We start from the raw sequence: 17,924 nt of genomic DNA, 5'->3' as shown, positions 1-17,924 counted from the left end.
TTGCTGCAGCAACGCGGCAGTGGAGCATAGGCCACCGGTGTACATCGGGTAGATAGGCATTAACGGTGAAAAAAATTGGCAGCGACTTAACTTGACTAACCCTGGAATTCAGCGAAAAGCAAGGATGCTTGCTAAGCGTCCACAGGCTCGTCCACAGCAGCTCCGCTACACGCTCGCGGCAGCCGTTCTATATATAACCACACGACCACGTGGCTGTGGTGTGGTATCACATGTTCTTACGACACCCCCATCACGTGGCTTCACATCACCCCATCGCATGTTCTTATGGTCAAAGGTCAACCTCGAGGTCACCCAATATCAAAGGTCATGGGTCAAGGTCAGGGATCAAGGGTTGCACACCATAACTGTACCACATATGGTCATGCACTGCTAACGTGGTTGGGCTGAAGGTCGTTCAAAGTCATTCTTCGGCCTACGCGACGACTGCTTTACCTAGCGTAGCGAAGTTTTTCGTTTCAAAAGTTGAAGACGCGCGTAACTGGCTTCCTGGGTCAGTGGACAAATCAGTCGTGCTTTCAGATGCGTGGCGGCGGTGTCCACCTAAAAAAACTGCTTTTTTGCACAATATTTCGTGCTTAGCAATTCTAAACCGTCAGCCATTTTTTTTTCTTACCCACTGGGGATACTACCGAATTCCATACACTCTTCTGCAATTTGATACCATCCATTCATGGTCCCATCCCATCATGCAATAAAGTTTCAGGTATGTGTTCACCAGCGGGAGGGGGGGAGGGGGTAGTGCGCAAGCAGCCATGTTTGTGTTCCTCCTTCTCTGTATCGACCTCTCTCCTCGCATGCGATACCGGACACCTTGACGAGCTTAGTGAAGATACGAGGTGTTTTCTCGTATGTATTAACTCCTCTGTGTTCTCATCGCCTGTGAGTTTTATTCATTTGTAGACGAAAATGCGCTGCAAGAAGCGACATGAGCTATAAGCAAAAGCCACTTATGGCAAGAAAGCTTCGGCGGTACACTCCACTTGATTTACGACAAGAGTCCGACGAAATTTTGTCTGAAAAGGTGTCCTAGTGGCAACGAAGATAAGCAGCCACTGACCAAGCTACAAAACTGGGCTGAGAAACGTTAGCCCCAGCGTCCTCGACTTGCTCCCTGAGAGCGATTCTTCCTTTTCATTGACCCTATTATGCTCTGCTTCCTCGAGAACCTGGTTTACATTCGTATGTTCATCCATTCGGCATGCTTGCACCTTATTGGTCGTTTTGTTTGTATTGACGTAGATGCCGTTATGACATGTTTATTTAGCATTCCATTTCACCCACAGTATACTCCAAACGCCACCACAACATTTCGTTTCTCCATGCTTTGCCAACAGTCAAGGAAGCAATCACACGTAATTAAATGCAGAGCAGTAGTTAAGATTTACGTAGCATTTAATATCTGGCCTATAAATGGCAAACATTTGTTAAACAAGTATCAGTGGCTCTTTATCTTTGCGACGATATGGAAGGTTTGCGTAAGACGTTCGCTGTAAAAATTTGCATCTGCCTTACTGTGTATTGCGTTGACAACATTATTAGTACTACTGCTTTGCGAGAGCAAGCTTACTTCGTTGCAAATGTATTTTCTTATTGCTGCTCATACGCAACATTCAAACTCTACTGCTCCGAAGGAGGCAAAAGAAGCAATTCATAAGAAGGGAGAAAGTAGGCTTTACTTTCCGAACGGAAGAAGGTCGACCCATCCAGGAAGCAGCAGCGGCTCCATGGTGACCCACAGCAGGATCATTAGCACCATCAGGAACATCACGCATACCTCTGGAAAACTGAGACCACCGGGAAGAACAAGGGTCTTCTGCAGCCGAATACAATTATTGTTCCGCACAAACCTACCACGGTGACATGTGATCACCTAGCGCGTACATATGTGGGTTCAACTTAAGTTAAGGACAACACAGCGAGCCATGGAAAGAAAAATGATAGGTGTAACGTTAAGAGACCGGAAGCGGGCAGAGTCGGTGAGGGAACAAACGCGTGTTAATGGCATCCTAGTCGAAATCAAGAGGAAGAAATGGGCTTGGGCAGGGCATGTACTGCGAAGGCAAAATAACCTCTGGTCCTTAAGGGTAACGGAGTGGATTCCAAGAGAAGGCAAGCGTAGCAGGGGGCAGCAGGAGGTTAGGTGGGCGGATGAGATTAGGAAGTTTGCAGGCATAGGGTTGGCTCAACTGGCAAACGACAGGGCTAATTGGAGAAACATGGGAGAGGCCTTTGCCCTGCGTGCAGTAGACGTGCAGTTCCTCATGACGTACTGGTGCCCACAAGTTTACAGAACACGAAAACTACAACAAAGCTTAATCGCTGAGCCGTTTAAGCAAGCAGCCCTGAACGTTTGACTGCGCCTCTAGGCAGCGATGAAATTTAGGTTTGTCATTATTCTTGTACTGCGAAAACTTCTGCAGTCCCCCGTGCCCGTACATTACAGGCATCTAGGTCTAAACTATTGGCGAATTAAGAACGAGGAATCCTGTGGAGAATCAGTCACAGATAGCTTTCCACGCACGAATTATGATTGATTCAATCACACATTTCCACCAGCTGAAACGTGTTGGGTTTCGCTCGCACCACTCAACATGTGCCGGTATGCAAGCATCAGTACGTAGAGGCTGCAGTACTGCGGCCTTCGGCACGTTACTAGCGAAAGATTACACGCCAAGTGAAGTGAATACACTGCCCTGAAAATGTAGGGACACCTGTAAGTGTAGGAAACGAAGACAGACTACAAAATCAACACGATTTGCAGTATTACTACGCACAGTGTTAAGGATTGAACTTAAGACTTGGAGAACTGAACCTGGTTCGGAAATTGCTCTTGCATGCGGAAGCTTTGCTTGTGTAAAACTTCCGCATTACACTCCCGGTGCGTGACAAACGCTTCGGGGATTTTTCTCGTCTAACTCAACAGCACAGTAAAGCAGGCTATTGTAGCGTATACATTCGTCGATGTTCAGAAACTGCGTGCACATTTATACTGACAGATCGGTAACTCAGGCCATAAAAAGAGCGCCTAGTTTCGCACATGCACAGTAGATCGTTCGCAGGTACGCTTTTTCAATATCAAAAGCCTCTGAGCTTGTGACGATTCGGAAAGTCATCGCTACTTGTGTGGTATGATGTGTTCTTCGTGACTTCAAGCCAGCGCTACAAATTCTGGACTCCGTGATGGTACAAAGTCTCTACCAGAAACTGGGTCTCGACATCGCCGAAATTTACTCATCTGCACGAGAAAAAATCCACGATTGAGATTCCGCGTAATTAGAACGTACAGAGCAACTGAGTAGAGGCATATTGCTCGTCGACAGGTGCGGTACGTTGCCTTTGGTCACCGACGTCAATCACGACGCACAGAGGCGGAGCTGGCTCAAGTCAGTGCCCGCTCAGGTGCTCAAGTCAGGTGCCGCTAGTCACATCTATGAACCTGTGAACCTCGTTATCTCGGTTTCCCCGACGCATGAGTGGGAAAGACGAGCGTTGATCGGTTCTTTGGCGCAATCCGGTAACAGGCCTCTTTTGGGACACATAGTCTTGGGAACCTCTCCAAGCAGCTCAGGCGATTTCCTACCTCGTAAGCAGCGCAGACCACGACACATCACTGTGACGAGGCACATTGTTTATGTGTTTGCTTTGCATATATTCGCGCCTCTCTTCATCCCTCATCGTCAACCACAAAAAAACTTTTTTCTCAATTTCTCTCCCCGTGGACAGTGTGGCAGGCCAGAGAAGAAGAGCTCGGGTAGACCGCTTTGCCTTAAATTGTCTGCGTTGTTCTGAACGGGCAAAGTTGGATTTGAAAAGAAAATATTTATCTTAGAGGCAATGGTAGCTGGCTTTTTTTAAGGCTTCGATATTTTAAAACCTGAAGCACGAAGTTAAATACGCGTGTCAAGAAAAGTGCTGAGATGCTTGCTCCGTAGATCTAAACACGCTATTGATGACGTCAAGGATTTGAAAAATTACAGACCGATCAGCTTACTGCCCATTGCCTACAAAGTGATCGCATATAGAATCAGGATAGCCTTAGACTTCAATCAACCAAATCAACAAGCAGGTTTTCGTAAAGGATACTCGACAATAGACCATATTCATACTATCTGTCAAGTGTTAGAGAAATGCGCAGAAAACAACCAGCCCCTATATATAGCGTTCACTGATTACGAGAAAGCATTTGTCTCAGTGAAATCATAAACAGTCATACAGGCATTGCGGAATCAGGGTGTAGAAGAGTCTTATGGGAAAATACTGTAATATATCTATAACGACTGCACAGCTACCATAGTCCTTCATAAAGTCAGCAATAAAATTCCAATAAGGAAGGGTTTCAGGCAGAGAGACACGATCTCGCCAATGCTATTCACCGCCTGTTTACTGGAGGTGTTCCGATGCCTGGATTGGGAACAGTTGGGGATACCAGTTAATTGAGAATATCTAAGTAATTTACGATTCGCTGATGGCATTGCCTTGCTAAGTCACTCAGGAGATGAGCTGCAAAGCATGATAAATGAGTTAGACGGACAAAGCAGAACGGTAGGACTTAAATTTAACGCGCAGAAAACCAAAGTAATGTTCAACAGTCTCGGAAGGGAACAGCAGTTCACATTTGGCAGTGAGTTGCTGGAAGTGGTAAGGAAATACATATACTTAGGGCAGGTAGTCGCAGCTGATGCGGATCATGAGAGGGAAATAAATAGAAAAATAAGAATGGGGTGGAGCGCATATGGCAGATTCTTTCGGATCATGAATGGCAGTTAACCAATATCCCCCAAGAGAAAAGTGTACAGCAGCTGTATCTTACCGGTACTCACCTACGGGGCAAAAACGTGGAGGCTAACGAAAAGGGTTCAGCTTAAGTTAAGGACAACACAGCGAGCCATGAAAATTAAAATGATAGGTGTAACGTTAAGAGATCGGAAGAGTGCATAGTGGGTGAGAGAACAAACGCAGGTTAATGACACCCTAGTCGAAATCAAGAGGAAGAAATGGTCTTGGGCAGGGCATGTAATGCGAAGGCAAGATAAAAGAGAAGACAAGCGTTGCAGGGGATGGCAGAAAATTAAGTGGGCGGATGAGATTAAGAAGTTTGCAGGCATACGGTGGGCGCAGCTGGCAAAGGACAGGGTTAATTGGACAGGCATGGGAGAGGCCTTTGCCCTGCAGTTGACGTAATCAGGCTGATGATGATGATGCTGATTATCATGATGCAGATCGATATGTGCTTGCATTCACTGGATGCCCCTATAGGTGTGTGTGTATCGTACCTGATCGGCCCAAGTTCACTGTAGCGCCTTGCGATCTCCTCCCGGACTTTCTCCTGGGCCGCTGTTCGGCTTGGGTTTCGCCTAGAATTAAAAAAATTAAAAACCTTAGAGAGAGTCCTCACCACGAGCACAGATAAACTAAGGTTGTAGCAGCGAACCGCTACGGTCAAACTAAGAAACACGAAGGGCTGGACAGTATTCTTTTTTATTTCAGTATTACGTCAAAATGCGCGCCAGGATATTATGGGACAAATCAGGATTATGGAGGTTGCTGCATGAAGGAACGTTTTGAAGCAGATAGACCTCTTACATAGGCGCGCTATATCGCTTAAGGCGAGCAATGCAAGTTTTCATTTCTTCGTGAAACTCAATGAAACAGGAAGATTGTACGCTCGGTCTGGTCACATATCGAGTTTTCCTTTGTGGCGCCTCCACTATGCTTTGCAAATTGGAAGTTATTAAAGTTATACCTTTAACCAGAACCATGTCCAGGATTCTTATGCATAAATTTTAATTGCGAGGCAACTGTGGAATATTGTAAGGTATTGTTAGGGAAATATTGAATGTTCCGACGAAGCAAAATCTTTGTTTTAAAAAAGTTTGTTCATCACTCGCATCGCGTATTTAAGAATGCCATAGAAAATCAATGCGGAACGCTTTTGACGGTAGCAGAAACATTAACAGCAGAAAAATGCAATCCTATCGAGAGAGCATCCACGGATATGTTGAATGTTATGGTGGAATCTCACGATATATGAAAAAGTTGCGTTCATAAGCAACCTTCCGTTGAAAAATTCGTTTGTCGATAATTTCTTGATCCGCATGCAGGTGAACCTAAACGCGTGCAAGCTAAGGCAGTGAAATCGAAGTATCTATACTTACAGAGCTCTGAGCGAGGACAGCAGAAGATAGGCCCATGCGACAAGGACGCAAAGAATCATTGTTGGTATGTTGTAGAGCATCCACGACGCGAAAGAAACTTCGGTGGAACTTGGGAACATTCTGAGAAAAAATTGCGTCATTAGACGAAGAGAATAACACTGCCGATAGAATGAAAGTTTACTCGCCAGCAATGGGGCAGGAGAAATAATAAGTTCGAATGTCGCTTGAAATTTTAGCACAGCAGGTGCATTGCTAATATTCCGCTGCCACGCGATTGCTTCTTTGTTTTCAACCAGTTTACCATTATTAACTGATGCCGGCGCTGTCACCACTTGGCAAATCATGACAATGGAGCAGTCGCATGTCGCTTTGTCTCTCATATAGTGGTGCGCCTTCATGATCAATAAAAATCGTACTCAGCGCCTACTACGGCTTTTCTGATTATTGTGCTGTGGAACTTGGCGTATCATTTGCCGTTTCGTACAGGAATACGTACTCATCGATTAGGTCCTTGAGGACCAAGTTGGGACCAGTGCCGATAGGTGACCCCGTGCTGCCGATGTTGGCAGCATAGGCCACAGATAGCAGCATTGTCGTCAGCAGTGCTTTCTGGTGACTCAGCTGGGAGCTGTGCGGCGAGGACGAACAAGTAGAAAACAAACAACCGATATATTCATGCTTGCAGGGTTCTTCCCCGAGTAACTTGCAACTAGGTTCCCGAACATGCATCGAAATTCTTTGCTTGACCTTGGTTATTCGCAGCAAGGGGCTCGTTATGAAACAAAACACCATAGACAAGCGTTGTCATCGCGATATTATACGTGTGACTATTTTACAAACATGAAGTGGATAGAAGAAAAAAAACAGTGAGTAGTGAATTTTCCCCTTCACCATTGGCCGAATAAAAGTCTAGACACCAGTGGACCACAAAACAAGAGGGGACACTTCAGTTCCGCCTTAAGGTCACCGCGCGAAAGCGTTAATGGGCCCCAAGCTTAAGCGGCCTGGAGTCCCCTTGGCGTATCACTTCGCAGGCACGGCCACTGTTCTTCCTTTCATCATCACATAACGCTTAACCTACCTGAAAGAGTACTTACAATACTAAAGCATTAAGATCCCTCACGCGCAAGTACCCCTTCTCTGTCGCCCAGGTTATACTTTTATGCACATATACACGGAATTGGTCATTCTCTACTTTACATTCATAGATCGCTGGGAGTCCTCATACCACTCCTGGCGCTGTGGTGCAGAAGTTAAGCGACATGCCACTACCTCTGCAGCTGGCTGTTTCAAACTCAGCCACCGGTGAGGCCTAATTGTTAGAACCAGGCTGCTTTTCTCGAGCAACCTCTCGCGGACAATCATTAATTTTAACTGCCACCTGGCACGGTGGGCAGGTTGTGATGACGTCACGTAACCTGGGTAGCAGGTGGGCCACCCGCTTTTTCGCTCACAGTGCCGCCGACGACGATGGCGGATTTTCTGCTGAACGGGAGGGAGCCTGAACGCCATTACGTTGAAATGTCGGGACGTCAGAAATGGTACCTTCCGCGGTAGTAAAAAATACGCCATTGTCATTCAGACAACCAAAAATAAATATTAAGTGTCAATGTCCAGAGAGATATCTGCACCACAAGGGAGCAATATAACGAACGCAATGGCTACATCTCAAGTCTGAAGCAGATTAGCACAAACAAATAACAGAGCACGCATGAGGCAATGACGCGTGTTTTGCGTTTTCTTCGCGCTATTCTCCCAAAAATTAATGCGCACCAGCCAGCCTACTTAACGGCTAGAACTGAAAGCTGTACGATATTACGCTCGCCCCAGACATAAAAATGGTTACATTGGAGCTATTTTTTGCGATTTAATCTTTGTGTGCAGTTTTAAAAATCGTTCATAAAGTTTTCCTTCCTTTTTACTGTTATTCTAATAAAAAAACCACCACCACCACCACGCACAAAATGCAGCCTTTTACTTAGGGAAGCTTCTAGTTTGTGGCTGTCACTGCAGAGTTTTTGGGCAAGATAAGTGTTTGACTCATTTTCTCTTAATTTCTATTACTACATTTGCAGAGCATAAAGACGCCCGATTTCTGTACCATCAGAGTCAAACTTTACACTTTGAAGCGGGTAATTAAAGAACGCGAATCTCCTTTTGATCTCCATTTGGCAGGCCTAAGGCGTAACGGGAAAACACTCAGATAAGTTTTTGTTCACTCTATCAACATAGGTAGCGAAATAAAGCTAGGAAAAATACGTGGACATCTATTTTTGCAAGCTTGTAGCAAAATTGTTTCGTCTTAGTCTCAAGAGGAGCGCGAGTGTGCCACTGACCTTGACAGTTTACGCCGTGGTCTAGTAACACCGTCCTTGGCACTGTTGAGGCAAACGTTGATGCTACCTAAAACGGGCCCGCAGTGCATGAATTTTCAGAAATCCTTAAAAGTACATTGCTGCCATGGCTTCAGGTACACCTGCTATTACACATAGCGCTAATTTAAAGACCTTTGGCAGCGTTGTAACACTCGTAGTCAGCACCGATGAAGAACGCAGACAATATGCTCGCGTCAGGTCAGGAGACATGAATTTCTAAAGCTTTAGGGTACATGCAAGCTATTCTGTGCCCACTTCTCTGCCATGCATTCAGAATACAATCTTGCTCCATTGAGATCTCCCACAGGCATATTCCGCTCTTGTAAAACATGAAATACAAACTACCGTAGTTAAAAATAATCCGGCCTGAACTACTCTTCTGCCACTGGGAGCTTTCTGTGATTTTGAGCTAACGAGCACTGAAAACGAAAGACAGCGTTCAGCGCCGAAAGCTATTATAATAAAACGAAACAATGCTGCTTTACGGAATGAAAATTTACCCGAAAACCTAACAATACACCGCGACATACGAACTTCGCGATAAGAAAGAGTATATTGCACAAGAATTATATATATTCATAGCACTGTACAGCAACTGTGTTATTTACCTTACCTGCCCTGTTACCAGAGTCGTGCTCAAGTCTGATATGGCACCCTTTCCAGAAGCCGCAAAGAAAGTGCTCACTTTTTCAGGGGGTGCTACTCGTACCTTCCTCGTCGTCCTCAAACGAACATGAAGTGGTCTGCACAAGGTCGACGACTGCAATGACGATTGGAGCCATAATCGAAGTTGACGCCGTGTTTGGGATCCACACAGAGAGTGCCATTGTCACCAGCATGAACCCTAGCAGAAGTCTGAAAATATCACGGGGCAGCGCGAGGAATTTGCAGATATAGTCTGCAGACAGTGATTTATTTTATATTCCTACAAACTTACTAGCAGACAGATCTACAATCTGGAACACGAATTGGCCTATATGGGAGTAAAGAAAAAGTGGTATAGGGTTTTAACGTAACTAAACCGAATAGACGCGCGAAGGCATGTGCTTAGCCTGGTTGACAACGATGTGCAATGCACAGCTCTAGAGTATGTTTCAGTTTAACACGAGGCGTGATCGGCTGCGGCCCCCGTGCAGTGGCCAGTAAAGCTGATCTGTTCGCGCCGCCGTGGGTCCGAAACCCAGTAACGGCAATACAGTATTTTATTTCCGCATGCGCTGTTGTTATGCTATGTCTTGCCAAGGTCACCTTCAAGGTCAACCTTCACACAACTCGGTGAGCCGGTTAGACATGGTGAAGTAGTGCTTTCGCACTAAAATGACGTAAGCTGTCCCCTAGCGCACTCCCTTTAAGGGGCAGGGTGTGCTGCCCCCCCCCCCCCCCCGCCCAAGGGTAGATTTTGATCTCTGAATATAAGGAATGCTTACTCTTGGCAACGAAGGCATATTCCCACTGCAAAGCACAGTAACTTGATGCAACTAGCAATGGTGGAGGGCTTTTACACCATAGTTCTTGCGGCTAGCAAACAGAGGAGGTTGAAGCGTCGATTAACGTCTTTATAATTGCTGGAACTTCGCCTGTTTCGAAGAGTGAATTTCTTTTCATTGCCAACCTAAGTATTCCTCATTTTTTGTGACGCAAGTCTGCGCCAGGGCTTTGGGCGGAATACCCTGCCTCTTAATGGGATTGTGCTAGAGGACAGCTTCCTCTCATTTTATTCTCATATAGCCTCATTCCTGTTTAGAGTGTAGTGCAGCCAATAATGCTTACTGCATATTGTTTTACTGAAGTGTCGGTGACAAAATTTTATCATTAAAAAATAAATTTTTCTTTCACTGAACAAACTGTCGCTGTGTTCTCCTACTAGAAAATATGGCCAACGCGTTCCTCTCACACAAAGGATGCGACATCCTCCAGCGGTCTAGTCATTCCACCAAAATTGCGTCCGTCCTTTTCCCACAATGGTCGTACTAAACACTTTTGCGTGTGTGAGTACATTTTCGTCTTACCATGGTATAATTTTTTACTTCCCGGTGACATATCGATGAGCGCTTGCGGATTTCCTAATAAGAGCGTGTTTATAATGAACAGTACGCTATACTTGTACAAGACAAGAGAAGTACTAGCTGACATGGTACTGCTTTTGCCAGCCAGAATAAGAACGTATTGTGGTACTGCCATTACCGAAAAATTTTATCAGCCTGAGCCGATCTCTATATTTTCGCTTTTAAAACATTTTTATATCTATAATGGTTATCACCCCTTGCATTGTTCTCTAGGGCAACGTCTATAATCGAATCTGAAAAATCGGGCGAAAGTCGGTACAATGAGCGCAGTGACCGGCACGAAACGACTCATGTGAGGTAAAGCAAAGAAGGCAGCTGTTGCATTTACCTCAGGTTGCTCGTTCCTATTGCGAGCAATGATTTCAACGCTATCCTTTTATGAAGATTGCTTGTCTCTACGGCTCCGGCCATGATAAGGGAACACAGCATGACCATGCCGATCTCCTGCAAAAATACGACCCATCTTGACCTGAGTGCAGTTTCATCCTGCTGCTATCCGGCTGCTTGATTGCCTCGGCACAAAGGAGGCAAAAAGTTATTACGAAAGAGAAAGCACAGCATCGAAAATAGCCCACAAAGGAAGGAAGCACGTTAGCATGAAAGTGTGTGAATAAATAATCTCTAGAGGGCGCCGCAGGGAACGGCGTGCTAAAGTCCCCTCTTTTTAACAAGCAAGCTGCTTCGTTGGCGATGCTACACGGGCGTCAGCTCGAAACGACTATTAGGTAGCTTATATTTCCGATCTTTTGTTTGCTTTTCACAACGAAGCCTTGGAGGCAAAACCAGGGAAGTTACCGATCATTAGACTCTTGCATATGAACAAAAAGAGACACTTTCGTAATAAGTTGTCCACAGGCTGACGATCCGTATTCTTCAGAGGAAAGCGGCTGCCCTTTATTTATTTATTTATTTATTTATTTATTTATTTATTTATTTATTTATTTATTTATTTATTTATTTATTTATTTATTTATTTATTTATTTATTTATTTATTTATTTATTTATTTATTTATACATACTGCAGCGCAATTATATGCGCTATTGCAGGAGTGGGAAAACACAAAAATGCAAGGAAACAAAATGCAGCAAAATGTACAAAGTGAGCACTACAAAAAGTTAAAATCACAAATGAAATATCAAACAAGAAAGGAACTGTTAACGACAGGGTAAGAATACACAGCTATTATGCGTCTTCAATGGCAGTAACAAAGTTTTGAAATGGACAAGAACGAATGGACCCGGGTAGAGAATTCCAGGCTTCTATTGAACGGGGAAAAAAACTGAATTTGAACAAATTAGCATGCGCAAAATACGGTAACAAATTAAGCTCGTGATGACTTCTTGTAGATGATAATGGTGCAAAGTTAATGTAGTGGTTAGCTGACAGCCTTACTGAGGAATTGACGACACAATGTAAGAATTTTAATGATTCAGTGTGGCGACGGACAGACAGCGTGGTTAAATTCAATGAGAGAAGTGTAGAAGAGGGTGAGAAATCGCGATCATAACGATGACATATAAAACGCACAGCTTTCTTCTGGACTGCTTCTAACATGTTAATTTCGAATTGCTTGTACGGGTTCCACACTACAGCTGCGTAATCAAGAACAGGGCGGATTAGAGATTTATACAACAGTAGCTTTGTGTCTTTTGGTGAATTGGGTAGCGTGCGTCGTAGATAACCTAGTTTTTTTAGTGCTTTATTACATACGTAATCAATGGGTTTAGACCAAGACATGTTATGCGTGAATATGACACCAAGATATTTGTACTGCGAGACCCTATCCACCACACGGCCATTAAAGTGGGAAACGGAAGATTTGTTACAAAAGGACATGAGGACGGTTTTGTCGAAATTAATTCTCATTTGCCAGGTACTACACCAACTACAAAACATAGCAAATAAGTCTTGGAGGTGACGATGATCATTAGGGCCATTAATTACTTCGTATAAAACGCAGTCATCAGCGTAAAGACGAATGTTAGAAGAAATGTTATGTGGCAAGTCATTTATATATATTAAAAAGAGTAGTGGTCCAAGGACGGAGCCTTGAGGCACACCTGACGTTACATCAACAGCAGTATAATGAGAAGAATTATAGAATACGAACTGGGAACGAGATGAGAGAAAGCTAGAAATCCAATCAACCAAGTGAGGATTGTTTAGTATAGCATTTAGTTTAGCAAGAAGCTTGGAATGTAGAACAGTATCGAATGCTTTCGAGAAGTCTATAAAAATGGCATCAACTTGGTTACCGACATCGAGGTTATGTAATATATCATGAGCAAATTCTGTTAATTGTGTTACCGTACTAAAACCGCGCCTAAACCCATGCTGAAAGTTAGATAGCAAATTATTGGATTCAAGAAAAAACATGATGTGTTTATGAATGATGTGTTCCAACATTTTGCATGACTGTGATGTCAATGAAATCGGTCTGTAGTTCGACAAGCACTGTCTATCACCAGATTTGAAAAGAGGGAGCACTTTGGCTAATTTCCAAGAAGAAGGAACTGTAGCGGATGATAAGGACTTGTTGAATATGATGGTCAGATATTTCGAAGACCACATGGAGTAACGAACCAGGAACGCATTATGTATTCCATCTGGGCCGGTACATTTCTTAACGTCGAGATTTAATACAAGATTTAGGATGCCATCAGTGTTTATGACAGCATCACTGATTGCTGGAGAAGAAATTATATTAGTGAGTGGAGGAATGACGTTGTTATCCGGAACGAACACCGAGTGAAAATATTTGTTGAAAGCATCAGATATTACAGCAGGCTCACTGATGACGTCATTATCTAATCTGAACGAAGTGGATGAAGTGTCACGAGGTAAGATGGATGACCAAAATTTTCGGGGGTTAGTTCTTAACAGATCGCGCAGGTGGACACGAAAAAAGAAATCCTTGGCCATGCGCAACTTAAGATTAAGTTCTTTTTTTGCCTTGTGAAATCTGTCTAAGGTTATGGGATCGTTGCTTCTTCTCGAACGCCTTAGCCTACGAAGGCGACGAGATAAATGCAAAATGTCTCGAGTCATCCAAGGAACATTAGTATTTCTTTTCTTAGTTTTAATAGGAACAAATCGTTGGACACAATCCTTGACAAGACATTCAAAGTAATTAGTAAGAAAATTTACGTCGTGGCTTGCTGAGAAAGCAGAGAATGTATCGAAACGATCAGCTAAAACCTCAATAATGGAATGGTCGTCAGCACGAGTGAAGTCAGGAAAAGTAGTAAACAAATAGGGTGATTTGGAGACTGGACAAGAGAGTGAAACTAACACGCCTTTATGGTCTGAGAGCCCATCAATTACTTCACAAGAGAAGTGATTTTGGGCCAAAGTAGAGTTTAGAAAAACTAAGTCGAGGATGGAATTCAGCCTAGTAGCACTAGAAACAACCTGAGTTAGTCCAAACAATAAGGAAATGTTTATTAGTTCTTTACAAATTGTAATGTCACGACCAAATGCAGACAATGATGGCCAGTGGATGCCAGGAGTGTTGAAGTCTCCCAAACAGATAAATCTTGATGAAGTAATGTTGATCTTGGTCATGAAATTTGCGACAGCGTGAAGGACATCAACGGAAGAACCAGGTGGACGATAAATAACACTGATTAGAATACTATAATTGTTTAGATAAACTTTGCACCACAAGGATTCTGTATCAGGGGGAGAAGGCAAAACTGAGAATCGTAAATCCGATCTCATAAGCAATGCCACACCGCCACCGATACTGCAACTTCTGTCTAAGCGCACAGTAACAAAACCTGGTGGGGTGAATTCGGAGTCATAAATTCCACTATGCAGCCAAGTCTCCGTTATGCCAATAATATGGGGGGAGTGAACAGAAATAAGGGACAGTAAATCTGGAAGTTTTTTAACAATGCTGCGAGCGTTAATATTTAGAACAACTAGCTTATCAGGACGGCCAGAGCTAAGTCAGGGAGTCGATGATGCGGCAGTCAAGGACACAGGCGCAGAACAAGCAGGATCATTGTATGCTTTTACCAACGAGCTAGAACTTTCATCCCAATTGTAACGAACCGCTGTTATCTCCGGGATGCCCTCCAACGTAAGTGGATTCAAACGCGGACCCTCGTCCGGCGTAGCCACGGCGGCGGCGACAGCAAGCCTCCCCTGAAAGCAGCCAGTGCAGCTCTGCCAGTGCACTCTCATCTACACGACGAAGGTAGTTGCCAAGACCAGCCGTAATTGCGCTTCCCGAGAGGACCCGGGTGTCAGCGGGGTCCAGTCACCTCAAGTGTGACCGCGACATCCGTCGTCAAAGGAGCTGTTTCCGGCGAGCGGTTACCCCTCAACGCGTGGCCTTGCGCGTGGCCCTGGGCCTTGACCTTGTGGTCTTGCCCCGATGAAGAACAAGTGCAGGCCACTCGTGCGCCCACCTGCAGGACGTGGGAACGCCACTCGCGGACCTTGCGTTATCTGCGCGACATGGCATCCTCCTCACCCTCAAGCTCAGCACGGGACTGGGGCGTGTTCCCTAATGAGGGAGTGCGTGATAAATGCCAAAGCGAAGTTTTCAGGATACTGCTTCCTTGGCAGGTCAGGTCTCCACCTAGGAATTTCAGGGAAAGAAAACACTAAAAACTCGGCATCGAGTACAGCCGAGAAGCGCCCTCTCACCGAGACTCCGCTCTCCTAAGACATTCCCTTTTATTGACAGACACTCTCAGTTGTTCTTTACTTCAGCATTATATCAATAGTAGCATAAAGTTTTCCGTGCCTTCATCGTAACCCCGTCTCAGATGTTCCTCGTCCCTTCTCTGGCCCAATCACAGTGCCCGATCCCAACACCGCCTGTTTTGTTGCTGGAGGTTTCATCCCGTAATCGGACTTTCGCCTCCGTATAAGGGAGTGATAGTGCCTTACGGTGTGCCAAAAATCCGGGCAAACACGGCATAATAAAGACATGCGAAAAGGGCCGACATCGTCTGATAATATCAAAGCAGAAACTAAGAAAGAGAAGTGGACAATAGACAGAGCACGTCACTTAACAAATAACCCGTGGCTTTTACCGGTTATTTCTTACAGAAGACGAAGCGTAAACTGCGGAAGCGAAACGTAGTCGAGGGTGACAGGGAATATGACACAGTGCTAGTTTAGAAATTTCAGTGATCCATGCCGTAAGCGAAAATTCTATCAATTGGGCCCTAAATTCTGTAGTTTTTTCCCGGCAAAATGTGCAAAAGTGACGCAATTTTATTTAATAAAATTCCCTGAGACTGTAAAAATTCTCTTTTCGCCAAATTTTTCCCCTCAAATTCTCTGAATAAAAGGGAAAATCCCTGAAAGGAGCGTCATTGAGTAAATTCACTGTTGCAAATCTGAGTCAGTCCACACTAGGCTGGAAAAACGGCGATGCATCAGAAGGAGCCTTTGCCCTGTAATCCTTCATAATTCGGCGTGCGGTGGCGAGGGTGATGAAGCCAGGTAAACATCCTCAGTGGTTTGTGTGGGCGGCGACAGAAAAAAAGAAAGTTCACACCTATACACGCGGATAGCACTGGCAGTAAGGAAATGACGCTCACGTTGAGGTAGAAAGCGGCAACTTTCTGCGAGTTGAGGATGCCGAAAAGGGGGAACAGGAAGACGGGCATCAGGGCCGTGGCCGCCAGCGGAATGGCCTCTGCCGACCAGTAGAAAGCCATCCAGAGGAGAATGTAGGCACACCAGCCAGCCTGCGTTTCCGGATACCACAGATGAAGAACAACGTTGGAAAGGTGTTTTCAGGACAATCCGGCTGCCGTACCTGGTAAAATCTTTACATACGGAAAAGTACGGCCTTTCTTAAAAATATCCGGCCCACTTTGAGACAAGCGCGAATAAATTAAGGAATGCGCTCTGGGACCTCATCAGCGCTGTTTGCATCTAGAAAACGCTTTAAACAAGAGAAAGGTTGGTTGTTTCTTTCTCCTTCCTCGGCGCCACAACATCGCCACAGGAGCCTGTTAGGGTGGAAACATTTTACATGGACTTTTTACAAAAGCTACGCAAAATCTGGGGGTGAGAGGATTATTACCACCACTTAGCACGATTGCGGATCAGCCTCAGCTGCTTTCTTGATGAGCACGCATGCGGCACCTCCTCTAAGAAAAATAATGTATGACCGTCGGGGACACGGACAGCAGGTCCGAATTTGGAGCAGTTTGCATGGGGACAGAAAATAAGTTATTGCTACCAAAAATTGATTTTTGTAGATATTTCTTTTTCTTCTTGAAGAGAGATGACAGGAGCAAATTACGATTTCGGTTGCCTATTGCGCTAAACAGGTATGATGAAACGCCACAGAAAACGCAAGTAAGTATACCTTCCCCTGGACATACATGGCAACTGGGAGCAGCAACAAAGGCACGCCGATGATGTACAGCAGTCGCCAGGATTTTCCTAGCACTCTGGTGCTTAGAGACATTTTGGCGCAGAGTTTCTCTGAAACGAAAAATGCGCGTCCTTCACTTAATAAAGCAGATAATGTTCATAGAAGACTCTGTGCCAAGGTCGTAAAGTGTTAAAATTTATAGTCATAGTTACAACGTGCGCAGTCGCTGTGTACGAGAGAAGTGAAGAAGCGCAATATAGGAGCTGCTACTTTTCCTCACGGTTCCAGTGCAAAGAGCACGGTAGATGCTAAAAGAGTATTTCTTTTCATCAGCTGTGAAGTCGTTTCATTTCTGAAAAGCGAACATATTTGAAAAAAAAATCATTATTGCGTACCACGAAATGTATATAGTATCTGGTAAAGGTCGAGATCATACAAAGGACAAGAGCTGTCGCAATCGCGATGCTGCTGAAATCCAGCATTCACTATGCGATTCCATACGACATCCCCCAAAGCAGAGTGTCCTGTAACTGCTTTTTACACCCTGGCTGACTGTTTTTTTTTTTCATTAAAGAACCCTATTTGTTCTGTCAGAGCGAATTCATGTCTGGTGGTAGCCAATTAAGCGCGGACCAAGACCTAATTAGATATGTTTCATGTTCAGCAGATCCTAAGTCATCAAGCGGCACATAGCCAACTTGCAACCAGTGCCGGAATGGATGTGATGCACGTACGTACGCAAAGATACCCGCCGCGGTGGCTCAGTGCTTAGGGCGCTCGGCTACTGATCCGGAGTTCCCGGGTTCGAACCCGACCGCGGCGGCTGCGTTTTTATGGAGGCGAAACGCTAAGGCGCCCGTGTGCTGTGCGATGTCAGTGCACGTTAAAGATCCCCAGGTGGTCGAAATTATTCCGGAGCCCTCCACTACGGCACCTCTCTCTTCCTTTCTTCTTTC

The 17,924-nt window shown here is 44.8% G+C and overlaps 1 protein-coding gene across 3 annotated transcripts in view; it reads right to left on the bottom strand.

Moving 5' to 3' along the window:
- Positions 1-17,924, bottom strand: part of LOC144120446 (Na(+)/citrate cotransporter-like) — a 35,432-nt gene that overhangs the window by 13,597 nt on the left and 3,911 nt on the right. For 2 of the 3 annotated variants that reach the window (XM_077652845.1, XM_077652844.1), the window contains exons 2-10: positions 16,960-17,078; positions 16,181-16,330; positions 10,946-11,061; positions 9,261-9,406; positions 8,513-8,579; positions 6,673-6,804; positions 6,177-6,296; positions 5,295-5,375; positions 1,698-1,805 (exon numbers count right to left, since the gene is read on the bottom strand). In XM_077652845.1, the coding sequence (XP_077508971.1) occupies positions 1,698-1,805; positions 5,295-5,375; positions 6,177-6,296; positions 6,673-6,804; positions 8,513-8,579; positions 9,261-9,406; positions 10,946-11,061; positions 16,181-16,330; positions 16,960-17,061 (1,022 nt within the window). In that variant the 5' untranslated portion in view covers positions 17,062-17,078. Of the gene's footprint in view, positions 1-1,697; positions 1,806-5,294; positions 5,376-6,176; positions 6,297-6,672; positions 6,805-8,512; positions 8,580-9,260; positions 9,407-10,945; positions 11,081-16,180; positions 16,331-16,959; positions 17,079-17,924 lie in introns of those variants that run through there. The other variant, XM_077652846.1, reaches the window with a different exon arrangement.

The sequence above is a fragment of the Amblyomma americanum genome, chromosome 2 (genome assembly GCF_052857255.1).
Source record: "Amblyomma americanum isolate KBUSLIRL-KWMA chromosome 2, ASM5285725v1, whole genome shotgun sequence".
In the NCBI taxonomy this organism is placed as follows: Eukaryota; Metazoa; Arthropoda; class Arachnida; order Ixodida; family Ixodidae; genus Amblyomma; species Amblyomma americanum.
This window is presented reverse-complemented; position numbering and strand designations above follow the sequence as displayed.